At 42.2% G+C, this 24210-nt stretch overlaps 2 protein-coding genes across 2 annotated transcripts in view; one reads left to right on the top strand and one right to left on the bottom strand.

Moving 5' to 3' along the window:
- The window catches only part of PDE6C (phosphodiesterase 6C), an 85925-nt gene that overhangs the window by 54085 nt on the left and 7630 nt on the right, over nucleotides 1–24210 (top strand). The window contains exons 16-21 of the mRNA XM_043984273.1: nucleotides 5181–5281; nucleotides 7308–7415; nucleotides 7506–7569; nucleotides 15621–15695; nucleotides 16150–16233; nucleotides 17465–17621. Coding sequence (XP_043840208.1) covers nucleotides 5181–5281; nucleotides 7308–7415; nucleotides 7506–7569; nucleotides 15621–15695; nucleotides 16150–16233; nucleotides 17465–17621 — 589 coding nt within the window. The remainder of the gene's footprint in view (nucleotides 1–5180; nucleotides 5282–7307; nucleotides 7416–7505; nucleotides 7570–15620; nucleotides 15696–16149; nucleotides 16234–17464; nucleotides 17622–24210) is intronic.
- The window catches only part of LOC122741142 (protein FRA10AC1), a 113919-nt gene continuing 108589 nt past the window's right edge, over nucleotides 18881–24210 (bottom strand). Inside the window, exon 15 of the mRNA XM_043984278.1 lies at nucleotides 18881–18933. The gene's annotated coding sequence lies outside the window, so the exon portion shown is untranslated. The remainder of the gene's footprint in view (nucleotides 18934–24210) is intronic.

The following is a 24210-nucleotide window of genomic DNA, read 5'->3' as shown; positions in this document are numbered from 1 at the left end:
GGATTTTATATACATACATGTGTATACACATACATAGACATGCTTATATATAAATATACATACATACATACATACATACATACATACATATGGAGAGACGGGGAAGGGTACTTGTCTCCTCTACTAAATGCTCTTTGCAAGTAGGAATTGTTTTATGCATTGTATTTGTATTCCCAGCCCCCATTACAGAGACTGGCCCATAATAGGAATTTTTTTTTGGTGGTTTTGGGGTTTTTGTTTGTGTGTGTGTATGTGTTTTTTGGTGAGGCAATTGGGGTTAAGTGACTTGCCCAGAGTCACACAGCTAGTAAGTGTCAAGCATCTGAGGCCGGATTTGAACTCAGGTATTCCTGACTCCCAGGGACGGTGCTCTATCCACTGTGCCACCTAGCTGCCCCCCATAATAGGAATTTAATAGCTATTTGGTGATAGATTCACTGTAAAAGAGCAGCAATACAAGGAAGGGAGGCAGCTGGTGGCTAAGCAGAGTCTAAAGTCAGGAGGACCTGAGTTCAAATCTGGCCTCAGACTCTTACTAGGTGTGTGACCCTGGGCAAGCCACTTAATCACCGTTTGCCTCAGTTTCCTCAGCTGTAAAATGGGGGATCATGATACTACCTACTTCCTAGGGTTGCTGTGAGGATCAGATGAGAAAAGACTTTTAAAAGCTCCTGACACATAGTGGGTACGATATAAATGGTTTTTTCCCACCCCCACTACAATCTGCAAGATTTATTATCACTGCTCATATTCCCTCTGGTACATGTTCTGTGTCGTGGGTCACACAGGATACCCAGGGAAGCACAGACTGGTGGGCTCCTCACTGACCATCCGCTCAGGGGCACAGCCCCTAGAGAGGGGCACAGCAACCAAGCCAATAGCAAGGAAAACTCCAGACGTACCAAGGCAGAGTCCCTTTGAGCAGAATCTGTCCATTTCCCCACAATGTGATACACCATGGGGTCTCAAGGCTTGGGTTCACGTGACAAGGGCGATCCAGCATGGAAAGTGGCACAGGGTTGGCTTCAACACCTACCAAATCTGGGCGGAGTCTAACCCCCCAATTCATGGGAGCTAACCAGGGCAAAGAGCTGGTTTGTGGTCGTCAGTGCCATCGTTTCCAATTTGGTCTGGGAATGTCCACTCAGAGATTGTCTTGACCAACTTTCTCACTTTACAGGGGAAGCTGAGGCCCACAAGTTGACTTGCCCTGCGTCATCTGGTTAGAACTTGGCAAAAGCAGGATTCTGCACCCCAGGCCTCTGACTCCCAGGCTATGCCCTTTTTCACTAGGCCACTCTGCCTGTGCCTTTACCCATGAGCCCCCTCCCAGATCCTGGGTCCTTAAGAGACTAGTCTACACATGGCATCCCTCCTCCTCCAGCCTTTCTGGGGCCTTTGTATAGGCCCCTTCTCTCACATCTGCCTCTTGGAATTACCATCTCCTTTCCCCAAACTACCTTGTATTTATTAGTGGAATAAAGAGCTCAACTCAGGCTCAGGAAGATTTGGGTTCAAGTCCCACCCCTGAAACATACTGTCTATCATGGATCAGTCGTTTTTCACTCATGTCCAACTCTTCCTGACCCCATTTTGGGTTTTCTTGGCAAAGATACTGGAGTGGTTTGTCATTTCCATCTCCAGTACATTTTACAGATGAGGAAACTGAGGCAAACAGGGTTAACTGATTTTCCCAGGGTCACACAGCTAGGAAGTATCTGAGGCCAGATTTGAACTCTGGAAGATGAGTTATGTTGACTCCAGGCTGAGCACTCTCTCTATTGAGCCACCTAGCTGCCCAACTGGTTATCATAACCTTGAACAAATCACTCTGATCTAAGACTAGAAATTGTCAAACTGATCTACATTTGTAGAGGAACTTTCCTCACTGAAGAGTTCTATGTGACAATGAAATCACTCCAAAGGTCTGTTCCAAATATATATATACACACACACACATATATATATACATATATACACATATATACACACACACACACACACATATATATATATATATATATATATATATATCTTGTGTTGATATTCCTCAGGGAAAATTCCAAAACAAAGAGGTCCTGAGAAAGAAAGCCATAAGTAGATTTTTTTCCCTTCCTAAACTTTAACAATGAGTTAACAAGCTTTTATTAAGAATCTATGAGGGCAGCTAGATGGCGCAGTGGTTAAAGCATTGGCCCTGGATTCAGGAGTACCTGAGTTCAAATCTGACCTCAGACACTTAACACTTACTAGCTGTGTGACCCTGGGCAAGTCACTTAACCCCCATTGCCTCACTAAAAAAAAAAAAAAAAAAAAAAAGAATCTATGGGGGCAGCTAGGTGGTGCAGTGGATAGAGCACCAGCCCTGGACTCAGTTCAAATCTGGCCTCAGACGCTTGACACTTAATATCTGTGTAACCCTGGGCAAGTCACTTAACCCCAGCTGCCTCACCAGCAACAACAACAAAAAAGAACCTATGGGTAGGGTACAGCTAGGTGGCATAGTGGATAAAGCACTGGTCCTGGATTCAGGAGGACCTGAGTTCAAATATGGCCTCAGACACTTGACATTTACTAGCTGTGTGACCCTGGGCAAGTCACTTAACCCTCATTGCCCAGCCAAAAAACAAACAAACAAACAAACAAAACCAATCTATGAGTAGCTTGGTACAGTGGATAGAGTGCTGAGCCTAGAGTCAGGAAGACCTGAGTTCAAATCTAGCCTGACACACTCAGTAGCTGTGTTACCCTGGGTAAGTCACTTAAGCTCTGTCTGCCTCGGTTTACTCAACTATAAAATGGCACCTAACTCCCAGTGTCGTGATGAGAATTAAATGAGATCACTTTTGTCAGGTGACTGGGTCACAAATACAAAGAGTGAAACAATCCTTGCTCTCAAAGATCTCACATTCTAACCAGAAAGACAACAAGGACACATAAGTATACACAAGGGAAGAAATACAAAAACTACAAATTGGTTAATTACAAGATACTTAGTGAAGAAGGGCATTGACCTTTGGGGAAATCAGGAAAGATTTCACTTAGAAGATGGTGCTTGAGCTGTTTCTGGAAGGAATAGAAGAATTCCATGAGTCGGAGGTGAGGAAGGATGATATGCCAGGCATGGCAGATGGTCAGTACAAAGGCATGGAGGTAGAAGATGGGAGATGGAGCATTGTGTGTGAGGAACAGGGAGGGCAGTTTCACTAGATCAAAAAATGAAGGAGTAATGTCCATTAAGGTTGAAAACATAGGTTGAAATGAGGTTGTGAAGAGATTTAAAAGCCAAACAAAGGAGTTTATATTTTATCCCAGTCACTGATTGTTGTTATTGTTTATCCTTCCTTCTTGAGGTGAATGTCATGACTTGCGGTGAATTGGATTTAAGAGAGGGAGGGCTGTGCAAAGTCACCAACCTCACTCTCTCCTTCAGAGACATCTGGGTCCAGTGGCAAGATATAGATCAGGATGACTGGAGAAGGTCCCAGATGTTTAAGGCAGTTGAGGTTAAGTAACTTGTCCAGGGTCATACAGCTAGTAAATGTCTAAGGACAGATTTGAACTCAGGTCATTTTGACTCCAGGGCCAGTGCTCTATCCACTGCTCCACCTAGCTGCACCCAATAGAGAAATAGGAGAGTGCCATGGTCATACCTACACTTAGGGGAAAATCACTTTGGCAGGACTTTGCAGGCTGGATTGGAGGCTGGGGAGAGAGGAGGGAGGGAGGCCTTTAAGAGACCATTTTATCTCATTTGCAAATTAGGCTTCTGGAAAGCACTTTGTAAATCATAAAGGACTACATGGAAATGATTATTATTTGTTCATCTAAGGCCGTGAATTTAGTCCCAGGGCTAGTAATACTTTAGCAGGGGAAAGAGAATGGACCTGTGACTTCCCTGAAAGAAGTAACTTTCAGGTGAAGAACAGCCCCCTATCAAAGCTGATCAACACCTGCTCCCCCAACTGAAGCACCTTAGATCATTGTCTGGGACAATAAGAGGTCAAGTGGCTTGCCCAGGGTCACACAGCCAACATGAGGCAGGAGCAGGATTTGAACCCAGGTCTTTCTGGCTTCAAGGCCAGGTTGCTGTCCCCTGCAACTCTTTAATGTTCTGTAACTGTGTGTGCAGCAAAAATGATGCCTTAGTTCTGCAAAATAACCTTTTTTTACTTAGGGCCCTCAGAATTGTGGGTCACTTGACTTTCATAACCTCATTCTTTAAATCTATAAATGCAAGAGGATGATGAAGTGCAGGGGACTGGGTGGGAACATTTTGATTCATTCCTCAGGGGGAATTCCAAAGCAAAGAGGTGCTAGGGGTTTTCTTCTGGAAAGTGTAACAATACTATTTTGTAAATCAATTTTTGTGGCTGTTGAGTCATTTCAGTAATGTCTGACTCTTTGTGATCCCCCTGGGGGTTTTCTTTGCAAAGATGCTGGAGTGTTTTTGCCATTTCCTTCTCCAGCTCATTTTACAGATGAGGAAATTGAAGCAAAGAGGGTTAAGTGACTTGTCCAAGGTCACACAGATAGTGTCTGAGGCCAGTTTTGGACTCATGTCTTCCTGATTTTAGGCCTGTTGGTCTATCCACTGTGCCCCCAGCTGCCCTTGTCAACCAATTAATAGACTTTTGGGGGCCAGGTGGTGCAATGGTTGGAGTGCCAGTCCCGGAATCAAGAAGACTCATCTTCCTGAGTTCAAATCTGTCTTCAGATACTTACTAGCTGTATGACCTTGAGCAAATCACCTAACCATATTGCCTCAGTTTCCTCATCTGTAAAATGAGCTGGAGAAGGAAACAGCCAACCACACCAGTATCTTTGCCAAGAAGACCCCAAACAGAGTCGCAAAGAATCAGACATTACTGAAATGACTGAACAACAACAATAACGAATCATTTGTATGCTCAAGGACCTGAATCTGACTGCCACTTGTCATCCGTTGGGCCTGAGGCAAGTCACTCAGTTTCTCATAAAATGGAGATGCCAACACTATTAGGTGGGTTAACAAAATGTACCACCCAGGGCTGTTCTGAGCACAAATGGGCCCATTACTGGAAGCACTTTGCCAGCCTTGAAGCAGTGTAAGAATATCAGCTACTACCATGATCTGCTTTGGTTTAGAGAACTGAAGACCCATGATTGACTGCATTGTGTCGTGACTTTCCATCTTACAGAGTTTAAACATCTTCCAGAATCTCAATAAGCGCCAATTTGAAACTGTTATTCATCTGTTTGAAGTGGCAATTATAGCAACTGACCTGGCTTTATATTTCAAGTAAGTCCTTCTCTTTCTACAAGTCTCCCTGCACCTCTCCCTGAGACTAAACCCTGTTTTTCAGTTTAGAGGTTTTTTTCTTCCCTGAGCTATTTGCACATCTGATGTTTATAAGGTCGTTATTCTGAAGCAAATAAACCTGTTCATTTTCCTCTTGAGTTCTCAGTAAGGTATCTCTTTCTGCTCTGAGACAGCCCTAAATGATTGCCCAAACTGGCCCTCTGGGGCCAAGCCAGACAGGCCTAATCGCTCTTCTACTTGACAAATCTTTACATAGTTAAAGACAATTTTCATGGGCACCCAGTCCTTGGAAAGTGTAATCTCCAGTCCTTTAAGAGAGATTTTAACTCACAAAAAAGGTGTAGAAGGCCAGCTTGGCCCTGACTACACAAAACACGGTTTTCTATTTTCTGAATGTTCTATTCTGAAAAATAAAGAACAAGTCCCACTCCTCAACAATGCCCCTGCACTCAAGATCTTTTTTCCTTTTTGTACCTTCTAAAACCAGCTAAAATCTTGGGCATTTAGCCCAGGGTTGATGAATTTGTTCTTTTAAAATTTTGATAACTATATTTCAATGTAGTTGGTTTCCCTGGTAATCCTATGTATTCCATTTTATGCATTTAAAATATTCTAAGAAGGTGTTCGTAGGCTTCACCAGACTCCCAAAGGGCACCATAACACACAGGGGATAAGAACCCTGCATCTAAACCTTCACCAGAAGAGGCAGAAGTGGGTAAGTAGAGCAATGAAAATAAGGCCACTCTAGACCAGATGCTGAAACCACCAGACTATAACACAAGATTGCATTTTGAGAATGATGGATGAGACTTTCCATTAACTCAGAGAAAGCCTAATTTTGTCCTTCATCCCACTAAGGGATTGATTTAATGTGGCAAAAACCAAATGTTCCAAAACACCAACATAGACAGGTTGGCACCAAATAACTCTTGACTCTTTGATCAGGTCACTGATCCCTTCCTGGGCCAAACCAGATAAAAAAGAGTTTCTTGGCTCTTCCCTTGGTGCTTGTCCCATTTAACATCTGGCTAGATGAAGCAAATTGGCGAGGAGCTCCCTCCATGGTTACTAGCAAATGGGAATCTTTAACCCACTTACCTTAGGAATAGGTAGGCTTTTTAGGAGGAACATGGTAGACCAATAGGTTACATGGCAGAATCATCATGTGGATACACATACAATGAGCTAACAGTAAGACTATTCATTCACTCAGCAAACATTTATTTAGTGCCTCCTATGTACAGAGCACTGTGCTAGGTTCTAGGCCAGATTTACAGTTTCAATAAGATACTGATGGTGTTCTCATGAAGTTCTCAGCTTAGTAGGGGAGCAAGACATAAACACATATCGCTACAATACACAACATTACACAATAGAGGAGTTGCAAAAGAGCTGTGTGAAATCTGTTGGGGATGTTAGTTACAATGACATTTTGCATCCTGACATGTTGCACTAAATTTATGCGATGTGCTTTCCTACTTTACGAGCTCTATAATGCTACCCCACCCATGCCACAAATCTCCAGCCACTCCTCATTTATCATCTCTTCTATTTCATCTCCCTTTTAGATAATTGTTTCCTTCTGGTGCTCTCAAGGATTTGAAATCTCTTCTCATCCATGGACATCCCAGTGCTAAGGTTATATATAGGGCAGCTAGGTAGTACAGTGGATAGAGCACGGGGTCTGGAATCAGGAAGACCTGAGTTCAAATCCAGACTGTGTGACCTTGGGCAAGTCACTTAAGGTCTGTTTGCCTCAGTTTCCTCAGCTGCAAAATGGAGATAATAATAGCACCTTCCTCCCAGGGCTGTTGTGAGGATGAAATGAGACAATAATTGTAAAGTGCTTAGCATAGTGCCTGACACATAGTGATCACTAAATAAATGTTGTTACTACTTATTATTGCTATTGTGATGTATGTGATTGTGAAGTCTGATGCTTAAGAACACAAAGTAGCTTGTCACCCTTCCCGTCACCACACCTACACATCTGTGTCTTTTTCAGGAAAAGAGCCATGTTTCAGAAGATTATCGACACTTGTGAAAAAATGGAAACCGAAGAGGAGGTCATTAAGTACATCTCCATTGACCCAACCAAAAAAGAAGTTATCATGTAGGTGGCTGGCTTTTAATTCCAAATCATTAGATACAAATCTGCATGTTCCATGATTGTGCTTAGGCCTCCTTTGCTTTGTTCACAAAGGGCAATGATGATGACTGGGTGTGACCTCTCTGCTATAACCAAGCCTTGGGAGATTCAAAGCCAGGTGAGTAGCATCTTCCTCTAGGCACATTGTCTTTTCTGTGACATTTGGCTCCTGCCCAAGTCTTATCTAAGGGGATTTGAGCATTCCATGCAATTTTAATAACACTTGTTTCTTAATGAGGACTCTACAGAGAATGACCCTTAACCTGGCTGAGTTTGTCTCTTCAGCCAAGGGGAGGAAGAAGAGGGAGACAAATGGGTAAGACGTGGTTAGAAAGAAGATGTATTTTTCTGTCATGCCTCAGTGACTGAAGAATGTGAACAAGCATTCAGGTTGGTTTCAAGCACCAGGTCAGACCCTAGCCAAGGCAAATAGGAGAGGAGGTTGGTTTCCCTGGGTAACCTGGATAACAATTATAAAAGCTTATCTGAAAGCATTACCAAATGATGGAACAGATTGTAAAAATGTATTCGAAATTCATTCTGGGAATTTCAGAGTTGTTTAGGAGGAGCAGTTACATTGGGCTTGAGAGTAGGTAGAGAGGGAAAGTAGTATCTTCCCCCATGTGACTTCTCAGAATCAGAGTCAGAATGGACCTCTGGGTTCGCTTAGGTCCAATCCCTCATTTTACAAGACAAGAAAACAGATGTACAGACAGCCTGAGATGACCCAGTTGCTTAGTAACCTAGTTAAATGCAGAACCCAAGGCTCCTAATTCCCAGGAGACCTTTTTCCATTGTCCCACTAATGATGATGAATAAAATGAATGAATGAATGAATTAATGAATGAATGAATGAAAAAGCATTTATTAAACATTCTGTTTGGCATTCAGAGCTCTTCATAACCTAGCCCCCTCCTACCTTTCCAATCTTCTTACACCTTACTCTCCAATATTACTCTTTGATCCAGTGACATTGGCCTCCTGGCTGTTTCAAGAACAAGACTCTCCATCTCTCGGCTCTGGGCATTTTCTTTGGCTATCTCTCATCCCTGGCATACTCTCCTTCCTTAACTCTACCTACCCCAACTGAAATCCCATCTTTTATAAGAAGACTTTCCCAACCCCTCTTCATTCCAGTGCCATGTCTCTGTTATTTCCTTTTTATGCTGTTCAGAGGATCTATGTTTGTATGCATTTGTTTGTCTGTCTCCCCCATTAGATTGTAAGCTCCTTGAGAGCAGGAACTGTCTTTTACCTCTTTTTGTACCCCCAGAGCTTGGGACAGTACCTGGCACATAGTAGGTGCTTAATAAATGTTTATTCAAAAATTGATAAGATTAAACACTTGCTCTGTCCCAAGAACTAGTGCTGATGTCCCAAGTGTGATATTCTGTCCCACTAGTGCCCATGTCCCAAGTGTGCTAATCACTTGGGATAGAAATAGAAAAACAGAGCCAGTTCTTTCTTTCAAGGGGCTTGTGCTTTTAATTGGGGGAGACAACACATAAAAGAAAGTTCAGTTGCAGGGTAGATGGTAAGGCCTGGAAGGCTTTCCGTCTCACAGGAGGGAATAGAGCTGGCGACTCCTGTCTCATCCAAGCTATGTTTACAGTCAGACAGCCCAGATGTGGTCTTAGAGGTCAGGGTTCAGGGGAGGAGAGGAAGTCAGTTATTAGTGTGGTAGCAGGGCTTAGCTTCAAGGTTTGTAAAGCATGTTACACATCAGCTCATTTGGTCATCACAACAGCCCTGTGACATGACTACTACAGCTATTACGTCCATTTTACTGATGAAGAAACTGAGGCTCAGAGAGGCTAAGTGTCAGATTTGAGTTCAAGCCCTTCTGCACTCCATGATAAGGACTTTTTCCATTATACCATGTTGCCTCTCAAGAATACTTCCAAGTATAAAAATGTGCTGAGTCTGTGATCATGGAAGTATCCCAAAAAAAGAACCCTCAGAGGAATGATGAGATTATAGAAGAAACCCAGGCCAAAGTGGGGTTTGAAGTTATCTGGGTTCAAGTATAAGTGTAATAGGGGATTGTCCAATGAGGGACCAGTCTTGGGAGTGTGCCTAGGGGACCCACATGGACATGTGGTGAGCCTACTTCTGGAAGTTTGTGATACAAAGGCTTAATATGTGATACATAACTGGATGATGTGTACATAGAATGCTGAGCTTGGAATGAGGAGGACCTGAGTTTGAATCCTGCCTTAGACATTTAATTGTGTGACCTAGAGCAAGTCACTTAACCTTGATTTCATGGCTCAATTTCCTCATCTCCAAAATGGGGTCATTAATTGTACCTACACTAAAGGTAAGTGTCAGGATGAAGTGAAATAACTTGTGTAAAGTGCTTTGCAAACCTTTCAACACTGTACAAATGCTAGCTATTATAAGTCTAATGGGTTTTTCATGCTTACATACCTTATGGATCACTGTTATTTTAACCCTGGGAGGATGAGAGACTCAGACAGTGAGGCTTCTCGTAAAATGAATCATGCAAGCAAACAAGAAAATGTGTCTGTGTGTGTTCTCAGACATTTTTTAAAATTAAAATCTTCTTAACAGGAACATGTTTGCAGTATATATGCACATTCAGAACCTGTAATTTAGGTGCCATTTTGGGCACTAGGTGGCACTATAGTGTGTAGAGTGCAGGGTCTGAAGTCAGGGAGACTCATCTTCTAAGCTCAAATCTGGCCTCAGACACTAGCTGTGTGTGACCTTGGGCAAGTCATTTAATCCTGTTTGCCTCAGTTTCCTCATCTGTAAAATGAGAAAGAGAAGGAGATGGCAAACTACTCCATATCTCTGCTAAGAAAACCCCAAATGGGGTCACAGAGAGTTGGATGGGACTGAAACACCTGAACAACAAATAGTTATATTTGCATAGTTAGAGATTATCAAAACAATCACATAGAACTCCAGTGGCAAGGTGTTCCAGAGCTGAGTAGGATCCCATGTTCCATTTGTGATAACTCATATATGATTTGTATGGCTATATGGGTCAAGCTGGAGTATAGTATGATATATAATAAAATATATGTGTATATAATCCTATATATAGGATTAGAGGGATCAATTGAACAGATTTTATTTTTTTTTAGTGTCCAGACTCTTAGTTTGACAATTTTTTTCCAGTATGGATTCTATTAGCAATCCAGTCAAACTGATTTAAGGTACCTGCCAATCTGTCAACAATTTATTAAAGGCTGATTATGTGCCAGGCACTGTTCTGAGCAATGGGGATACAAAGGGAGCCAGAAACAAGTCCTTGTCCTCAAGAAACTTCCATTCTAAATGGAGAAGGGGAAGAACACCAGATACCCAGACAGACATGTGTTAAAGTGAACATATATTTTGTTGAAGTGATATGATTGAACTGTCATTGTCCATTGCCTACTTGTGGCCTGGGATAAATAGGTGCTATAGCTACTTGGGAATTAGAGAACAGTTGCTCCTTGGTGAGACCAGAGTAATGAAAACTATTGATCGGGGGACTATAATTGATAGATATCAGAAGGCCTTTATGCCATGCTATGAATTTTATGTTGGGGGAATATAAAAAAACTGGACTAAACATGTAAGAAGGAACATGAAATTGTATTGCCTGGGGTGCCTAAAACTGGGACATCCCCAGGAAGCCAAGTATATTCTCAAGGAGACACTACATGGAGAAGAAGCTTCCTTTTTTTTTTTTTTTTTTTGGTGAGGCAATTGGGGTTAAGTGACTTGCCAGGGTCACACAGCTAGATGCCCCTCTGATAGCTTTTTTTTTTTTTTAAAGTGAGGCAATGAGGGTTAAGTGAATTGCCCAGAGTCACACAGCTAGTAAGTGTTAAGTGTCTGAGGCCAGATTTGAACTCAGATGCTCCTGAATCCAGGGCCAGTGCTTTATCCACTGCGCCACCTAGCTGCCCCTTGATAGTTTTTTGATAGACCTCACCACAGACATGATACCAGGGGAGCAAGGGACAGAAACAGAGAAACAGCAATTACTAGAGAGTCTTAGAGAATCTGATCTTAAGGTTATGTTGCTAGGATGTTGGTTGATGCTAATTTTGTAGTGGTAAGAATACCAAGGATACCTAGAAGTATCTCTATACTTGCCCACAGGAGGGAGAAAAGCCATGATCAGGGGTGCATATTCTTCAGAATATATGTAAGCCAGTGGGCTGACCCAGGGGCTTGAAGGTATGAACATGAAGCCATGGATATTAATGAACCTGGAACTGCATAAATGGTAGGAATAGCTACTCAAAATGAAAACAACCAATTTAGGAGGTAAAGGAAAAGCCTATGAAGAGAGAGAAGAGAAAGACTATGGCATTAAAAAGTGACCCCAGGGGCAGCTAGGTGGCACAATGGATAGAGCACCGGCCCTGGAGTCAGGAGTACCTGAGTTCAAATCCGGCCTCAGACACTTAACACTCACTAGCTGTGTGACCCTGGGCAAGTCACTTAACCCCAATTGCCTCACTAAAAAAAAAAAAAAAAAGTGACCCCACTAGTATGGCCTTTGGAGGCCAAAATAGATGCCAGTCTTGCTGGTAAATCCAAGTCAAACCTCCTGTTTACCTGGTCACTGTTCACAGTCCTTCTTTCTGGAGGCTCAAGGAGTTTTGGATTTAAAGATCAAGGGTACTCTCATCAGCATCCACATAGGCAGAGCATCCCCAAAGAGGATGAGCAACTCTCAGTTGCTACAACTGAAGACTTGATGGACATGTTTTTTGGGGTACACTTTGGAAAGAAATTTGGAATTGTTTTATGAATTTCAATATCACTAAATTATAGATCTATATCTGCAATGTAAAATATATGTATAATCTATATATAATAGAATCCAATATCTAATGTGTATTTATTCTATATCTATCTATATCTGTATACATATATATATCTGTATCTATATCTATATCTATGTCTATGTCTATGTCTCTCTATCTCTATCTACATCTATATCCATCTCCAATATCACTTAATTAACATTCAGAACTATAGATGAGGTGGGGGATATGTGCTGCCCTAGGCCAAGGGAACTGAAACTCTACCCCATCTACCTTTCCTGGATCCTTTCCACCAGGAGTCACTGCCTGTGTGGCAGTGATGGTTAGGTTGGAAGGTGTAGAGAAGTTGCTTGTTGTGTCGCACATTTATCTCACAAAGACAATTATATTCCAGTCATCTTATAAAGGGCACAAATACTTCTATAGCCATACAGGAACTGTGCCTCTTCATATAGAACAAGAGGTACTACTCACATTTGCGTTATGCCATAGTACATTTTGGCATTCTTTAGGGAAATTACAAATATCAGAAAGAGACGGACACTGCAGCCTTTATATATACAGAACTAGCAAACATTTCTGGATTTTCACTGGTGATCAGGACCAACTCCAGCCCCTTTAGGGCACAGGTAAGAGCACTGAAGGCAGACGGGCTGGGAAATCATCCTGACAGTCTATGTCTCCATAGTGGAAGTTTACAATAACATAGAAGAAATGCTGGTGAGATGCATCAAGCAACCCCTGGACCCTCCAGCTCAAAGGAGGATCTAGAGAAATGAGACTTTGGAGATTCTTCAATGACTAAGGAATGGAAGTATCATCTGAGAAAGAAAGCCAGCCCAAGGGCTGGTGTGTTCTTACTGCTTGAGTGGGATGTGGGAAGTACCCAAGTGATTATGCAAAAATTCACCTGAATTACTCTCAAACTGATTGATGATATCATCTACTCCAATTGTTCAAGTATCTTATCTACACAGATGGATTGTGTATGCTGGGATGTATATGCGTATGCATATATTTGTGGATGTGGAAGTGGGTATGTGTATATCCAGTTCTTTTTCCTGAGAACTCCAGTTATGCATTATCATCTGCCTGCAGGACATCTCTGCTTAGATATCCTATAGCCATCTCAAACTCCAACAAAATTTATTAGCTTCCTCTTTAGACTTTCCCCTATTTCTATCAAATAAACTAGCATCCTCCCAGTCACCCAAATTTGCATCCTTGGAGATAGTCTTGATTCTTCTTTCTCTCTTACCCTCAAGGTCAATTGGACAACTAGGTGGTGCAGTGGATAGAGCACTGGCCCTGAAGTTGGGAAGACCTGAGTTCAAATCTCACCTCAGACACTTACTAGCTGTATGACCCCTGGGCAAGTCAGTTAACCCCAATTTCTTTAAACATCCAGGACCATCTCCAGTTGAGCTGATCTATATCTTGCCACTGTACCCAGGTGTCTCTGGAGGAGAGACATGGCCCTTCCTCACTTAAATCCAATTCACTGAAAGTCACGACATCACCTCGGTCCTCTTTGAGAAGGAAGTTCAAACAATGACAATGTCAATCAGTTGCCCAACCCTACTGATTTTAACTCCATAACATCTCTTCCATCAGTCTCCTTTTTGCTCTGCTCAAGGCACCAAATGGGGTCTCTACTTGGAGTCTTTCTCCTTCTTGAGTCCATTTTCCATATAGTTTCAAAAACAATCTTCTTAAGGCTCAGATCTGACCATGTCAATGCCTTGTTCCAAACATTCTTCAGATTAATGTTTGAAGCCCTCTATACTCTGACTTCCACCTATCTTTCCAGATTTATTTCACATTATTCCCTTCATAAACTCTGCCTTCCTGTCCAACTGGACCATTAGCTGTTCCCCAGACTTATGTTCCACCCCTCTTCTGGATTCACAGATTGTCCTGTATGCATAGAAGCATTCCCTCCTCATCTCTGCCTCAGAATCTTGGTCTTCCTTTGAGAATCTTCCCAGATAACACATCCCCCAGGAAGGCTTCCTTCCTCCCTCAAGATACTAGGACGAGGGGCAGCTAGGTGACGCAGTGGATAGAGCACTGGCCCTGGATTCAGGAGGACCTGAGTTCAAATTCGGCCTCAGACACTTAACACTTACTAGCTGTGTGACCCTGGGCAAGTCACTTAACCCCAATTGCCTCAAACCCCCCCCCCACCCCCCAAAAAAGATACTAGGACTAATCATGCCTTAATTTTCTATGTATTGTATTTAATTGTATACATGTACAGGATAATGTAAGCTCCTTGAGGGTAATGACTATTTCCTATTTGCCTTGGCATCCCTGGAACCTAACATGCTGCCTTATACTTTGGGGGATGGGGAAGAAGATTGAGGACATGTTCAGACCTATGATTTCACTGGCATGGGAAACTTTTGGTGAAGAACCCTTTCCACAAATGCAGAGGCTACTGCTAATCTTTTTCCTTTTTTTTTTTTTTTAGTGAGGCAACTGGGGTTAAGTGACTTGCCCAGAGTCACACAGCTAGTAACTGTTAAGTGTCTGAGGCCGGATTTTAACTCAGGTCCTCCTGAATCCAGGGCCAGTGCTCTATCCACTGCGCCACCTAGCTGCCCTACTTTTTTTTTTTAATTTTATTTTTCATAGCTATTCTTCAGAGAAGGGCAGATAGGTGTACAGAGTGCTGGGCCTAGAGTTAAGAAGACCTGAGTTCAAATCTAGCCTCAGATACTAGCTGTGCAATGCTGGGCGAGTCATTTAACCTCAATTTGACTCAGTTTCCTTAGCAACAAAATGAGGAATAATAATAGCACTCACCTTATGGGGTTTTTGTGAGAATCAAACAAGATAACATTTATAAAGCACTTAGCACAGTGCCTAGTATATAGTAAGTGCTACATAAATGCTTATTCCCTTTTTCTGCCCCACTTCAACTTATAGCTTTGGAGAGTTACCTCAGGCACTTAGTTAAGTAAATTGCCCATGGTTCCAAAGGCAGTATGTGTCAAAGGTAAGACTTGAATTCACGTCTTCCTGATCCTGAGTCAGGTTTTCTCACCACTATGCTATGTTGCCTCACTCCATTGTATGCAGTAGGCACTTAATAATTATTTATCACATTGCTTTATGAAATCACTGTGCAAGGTACTGATGGGGATGCAGCTACACATCAGACATGTTCCCTGCCCTCAAGAAGTGCATTTTCTTCTTAAGTGGAAAAGAGATCAGACTCATTCTGATTGGCATTAGAAGATAGAACTGGGAACAACAGTTGGAAGTTTCTTGGCATCACATAAATCTGAGTTCAAGCTCTGCCTCTGCTACTCACATTTTTTTCTGTTAATAATCAGATTTTGGTAAACTAAACCTTTCTTATTTGCAGGTAGCCCTCATGGTCGCGAATGAATTTTGGGAACAAGGAGACCTGGAGAGAACAGTATTGCAACAACAACCAATTGTGAGGGGTTTGATATATTAATTAGCATGAATATCCTATAAAAACCTAAAATCGATCTGAATGCCTCCACTAATATTCCCCTCTGATGCCTCACCACAGTATAGAGGAGAGCTTGGGCACTCCCAAACTGTGCCTGCAGAACACAATCTCTGCCAACCAGGGCTGTGATGGACAGTGTGTCTGTCTTCTGTGGACCAGCCTAGCTAAGTTGAGACAGGCACATCCCCAGGTTGGTCACATCATCAGAGAACAATGAACTTCTAAGCCAGAGACGCTCCCAGAGACCCTCTGCTAAGGGACAGAGGAGATGGGATCTTCACTGGTGGAAAAGGGAACCCCATAATGAATCACAGAAAGTTAAAGTATTATAGCATCACGTTCTTCCTGTCATAAGACAGGCTCCTTGGGGATGGAAAATTAGAAATAACAAATAAAGGAATTTCTTCCTTTCTAGCCTATGATGGACAGAGAAAAAGGAGACGAACTACCCAAGCTCCAAGTTGGTTTCATCGATTTTGTGTGTACTTTTGTATACAAGGTGAGAAGGCATGATTTCTTTCTTTTATTGGGAGTATCGCTGTTGGAAAGGTCATTTCTTCATGCAGGCTTCAGCTAAGATGAGAAGAGATCCATCAAAGGTATGCCCAGAAAGACATTACTTGAGCACAGAATGCATTACAGTATTTTGACACTGCTCTTATTTTTAAAAGAGCTTCTGAGATCATTCAGTAGCAGCTGGTGCCACTGGACCTGGATCCAGGTAGACCTGAGTTCAAACCCAGCCTCAGATATTTACTTTCTGTGTGACCCTGGGCAAGTCACTTAACCTCTGTTTGCCTCAATTTCTTCATCTGTAAAACGGAGATAATAATAACACCTACTCCCCCATGGTTGTTGTGAAGATAAAATGATATAGTCATTCCCCAATTGATGGGCATCCCCTCAGTTTCCAATTCTTTGCCAACACAAAAAGAGCAGCTATGAATATTTTTTGTACATGTGGGTCCTTTTCCCTTTCTATGATATCTTTGGGATATAATCCTAGTGGTAATCCTGGATCAAAAGGGTATGCACAGTTTTATAGCTTTTGGGGTACGGTTCCAAGTTGCTCTCTGGAATGGTTGGATCAGTTCACAATCTCACCAACAGTAAGAACAGCTTACATTTATACAGGCTGTCTCAAAAGTTTTAGTGCAGTTTTGTTTTTGTTTGTAGGGCAGTGAGAGTTAAGTGACTTGCCCAGGGTCACACAGCTAGCAAGTGTCAAGTGTCTGAGGCCGGATTTGAACTCAGGTCCTTCTGAATCCAGAGCTGGTGCTTTATCCACTGCACCACCTAGCTGCCCTTTTTGTGCAGTTTTAAACTACGTAGGATTTAGCCTGCACTAAAACTTTTGGGACACTCTGTTTCACATGCATTGTCTCACCTGAATATCACAAGAAGGGAGGTAGTGCAAGTATTGTGTCCCCTCCTTACAGACAGGGAAATTGAGGCTCAGAGAGTTTGAGACTACTCAGAGTCACCAAGACCTAAGGAGAAAGTTAGGAATCTGATGCTAGTTCTTGTTCATTGCATATGTCATCCTACCCTTCAAAAGGAAAGCAGCATTTGCTATCCTTTGTTCCTGGGCTTCTAGGTCAGCCCTGAGCTCTGGCTCATTAACCACTCCCCACCCCCCACCCTACCACGTGACACCTGTCATTGTTCTAAAGCAAAAGAAATGTTTCAGGTTTGAATCCTACAATTGCCCACTGACAATTATTCCTTAGGAATTCTCCCGGTTTCACAAAGAAATTACACCAATGTTGGATGGTCTTCAAAACAACAGGGTGGAGTGGAAATCCCGAGCTGATGAATATGATGAAAAAATGAAGGTGATAGAAGAAGAGAAGAAAAAGAAGCAAGAAGCCAACACAGTCCCAAAAGGTGAGGCAAACAAATAAACAAAAAACAAACAAACCCAACTCAAATGAAACTTCAGGGGTAGCTAGATGGCACAGTGGATAAAGCACTGGCCCTGGATTCAGGAGGACCTGAGTTCAAATCTGGCCTGAAACACTTGACACTTACTAGCTGTGTGACCCTGGACAAGTCACTTAACCCTCATTGCCCTGCCAAAAAACCCAAAAAGACAAAATGAAACTTCAGTTTTCTAATCACCAGGGTGTCCCAAAGGTATTGCTGCAGTTTTAAGCTTTTAAAAAAAAAGCTTTAAGACAATAAATCTTAATACTACACCAAGACTTTTGGGATACCCTGTATCACACACTTGATTTCCAGGGTGCTCAAAGTTATGCTGAATTTTACTTCATGCAAGACAAGCTAGAAAGTTTAAAAAGGAAGAAAGAAAAATAATAAGGTTGTTTTATTTAACATGAGAACATACCTCACTGCTCTGAAGATAAGCAGAGGAAGTGGTTGGCCAAACAGGCATCACTGAATAGCAGAAATGACCAGAACCTTTGAGCCATAAGGCTTGGGTTCAAATCCTGTCACTTAAAACCTGTGTGACTTTGGATTAGTCTTTTCTCCTTTTTTTGGACCTCAGTTTCTTCATCTGTAAAATTAGGAAGCTGGACTAGATGATGGCTAAGATCCCTTGTTTTTTCTAATCTTTTGTAATTCTGTGTGATTAAAATCATGTTGCTATGCTCTATCAGTTCCAAGATATTTCACCCATGTTAGCTTATCATGGTGCCATCTTCCACTGACCTGACCATACATTCCTTTTTTTTGGTAAGAAATCATCAGTTTATTGAATGAAAAACCCAACAGCAACTCCCCCCATAGCCATGGCCCCAACCAGGAGAACAGCTGAGCCCAGGTCAGGTGCTTTGGACCATGCATTCTTACCAGTAGAATCAATACTATAGATTACAGGTTAGAATCAGTGATGAGGAAAATGAGTAAATGAGTTTAACTTTATCATCCATACCAAATGACACCTTGGAAGGTGTGACAGACCTTACTTCTTTATATTTAGGTTTGCAAATTCAGCACTCAAGAGGCTAATTAGGAATTCTCAGTTTTCTAAAGAAACTATGGCCCATATTGAATAGTCAGGAAAATAACTTTCTATAACATCATTTTTTATTTATTTTTTAGTGAGGCAATTGGGGGTAAGTGACTTGCCCAGGGTCACACAGCTAGTAAGTGTTAAGTGTCTGAGGCCGGATTTGAACTCAGGTACTCCTGACTCCAGGGCCGGTGCTCTATCCACTGCGCCACCTAGCCGCCCCTCTATAACATCATTTTAAACTATTCTTCATAATATCCTCTCAACCCTCCTACTCCAAAGTTGCCATCAAATCACTCACCCCTTCCACTGGAATGCCTGTTCCATAGGCAACAAACCTCTTGTCTTAAAATTTTTCCTCTCTCACTCTCTCTTCTAGTTGTTACTGAGACCCAGCTCCCCCATGATGACACCACCTACTTGGCCACCATTTCCACTTCTTGTTGTACCTTTTGCTCGCTGCTCGCTGGTTGAGGATGGGGGTCAGAGGGAGGGAGGGTTGGAATGCTCTATGCTCCTAATTGACACTTCCAGGTTTTTCTTACTACCTCCATCACTCTCCTCCTTTGAGGTTCATGCAATTCATAGCTACCAATCAATCAAAATCCTTGTAGCTGTTAGCTACAGACCTCCCAGATGACTCCCTTTCCTTACTCAATAAATTTGGCTCATAATATTTCTCTCTTTCTCAACTCTTGGGAACTTTAACATATACATTAACTCTCCCTCAAATGCCTTAACCACTCAGTTCTACTTATTTCCCATGACCTATTCCTCAACCACACACAAAGATGGTCATCTTTGATCTTGCCAACACCCACAAATGTACTACTTCCATGTATAAGAACTTGGAAACCCCTTTAAAAGACCATAATATATTGGTTCTCAACATCTTTTTCTGCCTTCTCTTGCCAAATCCTAGTTTTTATCCACACCATGACCTCTAATCCCTTGATTCCATCTCCCCAGAACTTGCCACTCTCTCTTCCTCTTCATATCTCGACTCCTTGGTGAACCAGTTAAACTATGCTATTTTTTTCTCTTGAGTCCCTAACCCCCTTTTATCACCAATTGCATCCTGCTGAGCCTCAGCCTTGTATCACTTCCACCATTCATTGTCTTCACTTTTACACGTGCTACTGAACAAAGGTAAGGGAAAAAATCACGCAGCCATTCTAACTGGGTCCACAGCAAATTCATGTTATGTGACCTTAACTGTGCCGTCACTGTGGCTAAGTAATTCTACTACTGTTCCATCATCAGCTCCATATTCCACTCTCCACAGTGACTCTTCCAAACCTTTCATCCCTTTTCAAACCTCCCATTTCTTCCCCTACTGCCACCCTCTCAGCTGAAAACCTTGCTTTGTATTTTACTGAAAAAAAAAATGAGGCCATTTGCTATGAGCTCCCTCTTCTCCCCATCATATTCCAATGATCTGAACTCCTCTAGATCATCGTCCAAAATGCACTCCTCACCCACTACCCCCAGATTCTTCATTCCCATCCCCCTCAATCCTTCTACCCCAGAGTTTTATCTTAATACCACCCAGACCTTCCACTGTGCCCTTTGGAATGCCTATTCCATAGGCAACAAATTTCCCTTCATCTTAAATCTGTTCCTCTCCTACTTCTTTCACCTACTAGCTCTTACTGAAACCTGACTTTGCCCTGACTCCCTGGCCACCCTTTCCAGTACTGGCTGTACCATCACTTATTCTCCTGAGCTCACTGGTCAAGGAGGAGGAGTTGGAATGCTCCTTTCACCACATTGCCACTTCTGGGTTCTCTCCCTTCCTTTATCACTCAGTGACCTCTCTTCCTTTGAGGTTCATACCTACCACCCAATCGAAATCCTGGTAGATGTTATCTGCAGACCCCCATGTCACTCTTCTTCCTTCCTCAATGAACTTGATACTTGGCTTACATTTTTTCTCTCCTCCCCAACTCCTGCCCCCATACTAGGGGACTTCAACATATTCTTCCTCAAATACCCTCATGATTTAATTCTTTAGCTCATTAACTTCCCATGAACTACTTCTCTTCCTGACCTCAGCCATACACAAAGATGATCACATCCTTAATCTTGCTGCCACTCACAATATACCACCTCCATGTTCAAGAATTCTGAAATCCCCGTATCCCACCAAAATCTATTGGCTTTTTTACTTTTCTCTGCCTCCCCTTACCATACTCTATTCTTCATCCATACCATGACCTCCAATCCCTTGATACCTCAGTTATCTCCCAGGCCATCTCTGCTGCATGAGCCACTCTCCTCTTCTCCCCACTTTGACTCCTTTAACCAATTCAAGTCTATACTGACCTCTTCTCTTGAATCCCTAGCCCCTTTATCATATTGCTGATTATGCCCACTGTCCCTCAATTCATTGCTTTTGCTCCTACATAACTCCCCTCCCCCTAGTCTCTCAGTTGAGAACTTTGCCTTATTTTACAGAAAAAAATGAGGATATTCTCTGTGAACTCCTCTCCTCTTCCTCATCTCCTGTCACTGATACCTTCCGCCACTTTCTCCTGCCTCACTCCTGTCTCACATGATGAGTGGCCTTACTCCTTTTTTGTTGTTTGTTGCTAAGTTATTTTTCAGTCTTTTCTGACTCTTCATGACCCCATTTGAGGTTTTCTTGGCAAAGATACCAGAGTGATTTGCTATTTCCTTCTCCAGTTCATTTTAAAGATGAAGAAACTGAACAAATAAGGTTAAGGGACTTGCCCAGGGTCCCACAGCTAGTAAGTGTCTGAGACCGGATTACAACTCAGAGAGAGAAATCTTCCTGATTCCAAGCCCAGTGCTCTATCCAATGAGCCACCCAGTTGTCAAGGCTAATAAGCCCTCTACTTGTTCAAGTGATTCCATTTCATTCTTTCTCCTGCAAGAGATTGTCCTCTCTGTCATCTCCACTCTTTCACTTCTTTTCAATCTCTTTCTCTACTGTCTCCTGTTCTGTTGCCTACAAATATGCCCATATCACCTTCATCCAAAAAAAACCCCTTAACTGACTCTTTGATTCCCACTGTTCTCCTATATCTCTTCTGTCCTTTGTAGCTAACACCACCAAAGGCCAACTATAATAGGTGCCTCCATTTTCTCCCTTCTTAGTCTCTTCTTAACCCCTTACGATCTGTTTGACATCATCATTCCATCAACACTATTTTCTCCAAAGTTACCAAAGTGATCTCTTAACTGGCAAACCCAATGGCTTTCTCAATCCTCATTCTCCTCAACCTCTTTGCAGCCTTTGACACCATTGATTATCCTCTTCTCTTTGATGCTCTTCTCTTTTGGGATACCCATCTCTCCTGGCTTTCCTCCTCCCTATCTGATCTCTCCTTCTCTGTCTCCTGTGCTGAATACTCCTCCAGAATATGCCCCCTAACTGTTGGTGTCCCTTAGGGTCCTGTCCCGGGGCCTCTTCTCCTTCTACACTATTTCTCTTGGTGACCTCATCAGCTCCCATGGATTTAATTACCATCTTGATGCTGATATTTCTCAAATCTACCTATCCTACCCAAACCTCTTTGCTGACTTCCAGTTTGAGGTCTCCAAGTGCCTTTCAGACATCTTGAACTGGATGCCAAGTAGACATATTAAATTCAATATGTCTAAAACTGAACTCATTATCTTTCCCCCTACACCCTTTCCCCTCCTTAACTTCCCTATTACTGTTGTCACTCATAACTTAGGTGTCATCTTCAATCTCTCACTATCTCTCAACCCACCCCCCCAACCCCCAATATCCAATCTGTTGCCAAGGCCTATCAATTTAACTTTTGCAACATCTCTAGAATATGCCCCCTTCTCTCCTCTGACACTGCCACCACTGTAGTGCAGCCCATCATCACACCTGGATTACTGCAACTACCAGCTGGTGGGTCTGCCTGCCTCAAGTCTGTCCCCACTCCAACCCATGTCATCTCCCCTCCTTTCCCGATTCAGTATATTCCAGTGATAACCTATTGCCTCTGGGATCAAATATAAAATCCTTGGTTGGGTGTTCAAAGCTCTTCATAGCCTACCCCCATCCCACCCTTCCAGTCTATTTATACCTTACCTACCACTATGTTCTCTTTGATCCAATGACACTGGCCATCCTTCTGTTCTATAAACAAGCTACTCCCAACTCTTAGCTCCAGGTATTTTCTTTGGCTATACCCTGTTCCTGGAATGTTCTTCCTTCTCATATTCACCTACTGACTTCCCTGGCTTCTTTAAGTCTCAGCTAAAATCCCATTTTCTACAGGAAGCCTTTCCCAACCTCTCTTGATTTGAGTACCTTCTCTCTCTTAATCATTTCTCTCTTATTCTGTATCTGGCTTATTTATATATCATTGTTTGCTTATTGTTTCCACCACTAGATTATGAGCTCCTTGAGGGCAGGGAATGTCTTTTGCTTCTTTTTATATCCCCAGCAGTTAGCACACACCTGGCATATAGTAGGTAAGTACATTGACTGACCGGTTATTGACTGGAGAGAAAAATAAATGTTTGTTCATTGAAAAAATTAATTAAAAGTCACATTCTATGCTTCAGTAATCATTTAAAACTATGAAACTTTAGGGTTATTATTTATATGCTTGACACTGTATAAAACACAGCAGCTACCAATCACTGTTAAAAACCAAATATGGATAATGTCTAATAGGTAAAAATTGACATATTCATTCATTGAAGTTGGGCATATAATCCACTGATGGATGAAGAATTGTTAGCTTAAGTAGAGATCTTAAGCTTCATTTACAAGTATCACTCATTTAAAATATTGAAGGAACCCACAGGAAATACAAAGTGGGTAGAAGGTTAATTGGTAGAATTCAAAGGTTATGATTTACTGCCTTGCAGTAGTGATCCTGGGGAAGGCTAGAGAGCTTATGACAAGCTAATGATTAGAGTTGAAAACAGAAAAGTAAATAGACTATTAAGTAGTAAATAGACTCTTTATTTTTTCCTGCTAGACATTAGCCCAATGCTGTCCAAATAGGATTTTGATGTGACCCGACCTTAGGGCAACTGGGTCATCATGTTCCCCACGTGATCATTGTGTCAGGTGCTGACGTGGTAAGGGCAGTGAGGAAGTAGGATGATGTTGATGATTGTACTAAGTTTAACTACTTGCAAAATAAACATATTATTCCAATGTTGTACGGTTAATTTCGGCTTCTTAGCAAAGGATTTAGAATGCCTCTTTGACTTACATGAACTGCAAAATATAGAGATGTCTACTTCCTGACAGTGAGGGAATGCTCATTCAGGGCTTAGCTGAAGTGGGTCTTATACATAAATCTAGTGTGCCAAGGCACTTGGGAGCCTCTGATAAATTTCTGAGATGTCAATTTGCTTACTTATAGGGAATATCAGTTTAATATAGTCAATATTACCTCTCCTCCACACTTCCTAAGAGTTCAGACCACCAAAAACTCAGGACAGGGGGGACCTTACTGCAGCAAGGTAATCCTTTTAAGTCTCACTAATGAAATCTCT

The sequence above is a fragment of the Dromiciops gliroides genome, chromosome 2 (genome assembly GCF_019393635.1).
Source record: "Dromiciops gliroides isolate mDroGli1 chromosome 2, mDroGli1.pri, whole genome shotgun sequence".
NCBI lineage: Eukaryota > Metazoa > Chordata > Mammalia > Microbiotheria > Microbiotheriidae > Dromiciops > Dromiciops gliroides.
The sequence above is the reverse complement of the archived record's forward strand: the minus strand, read 5'-3'. Positions and strand labels throughout refer to the sequence as shown.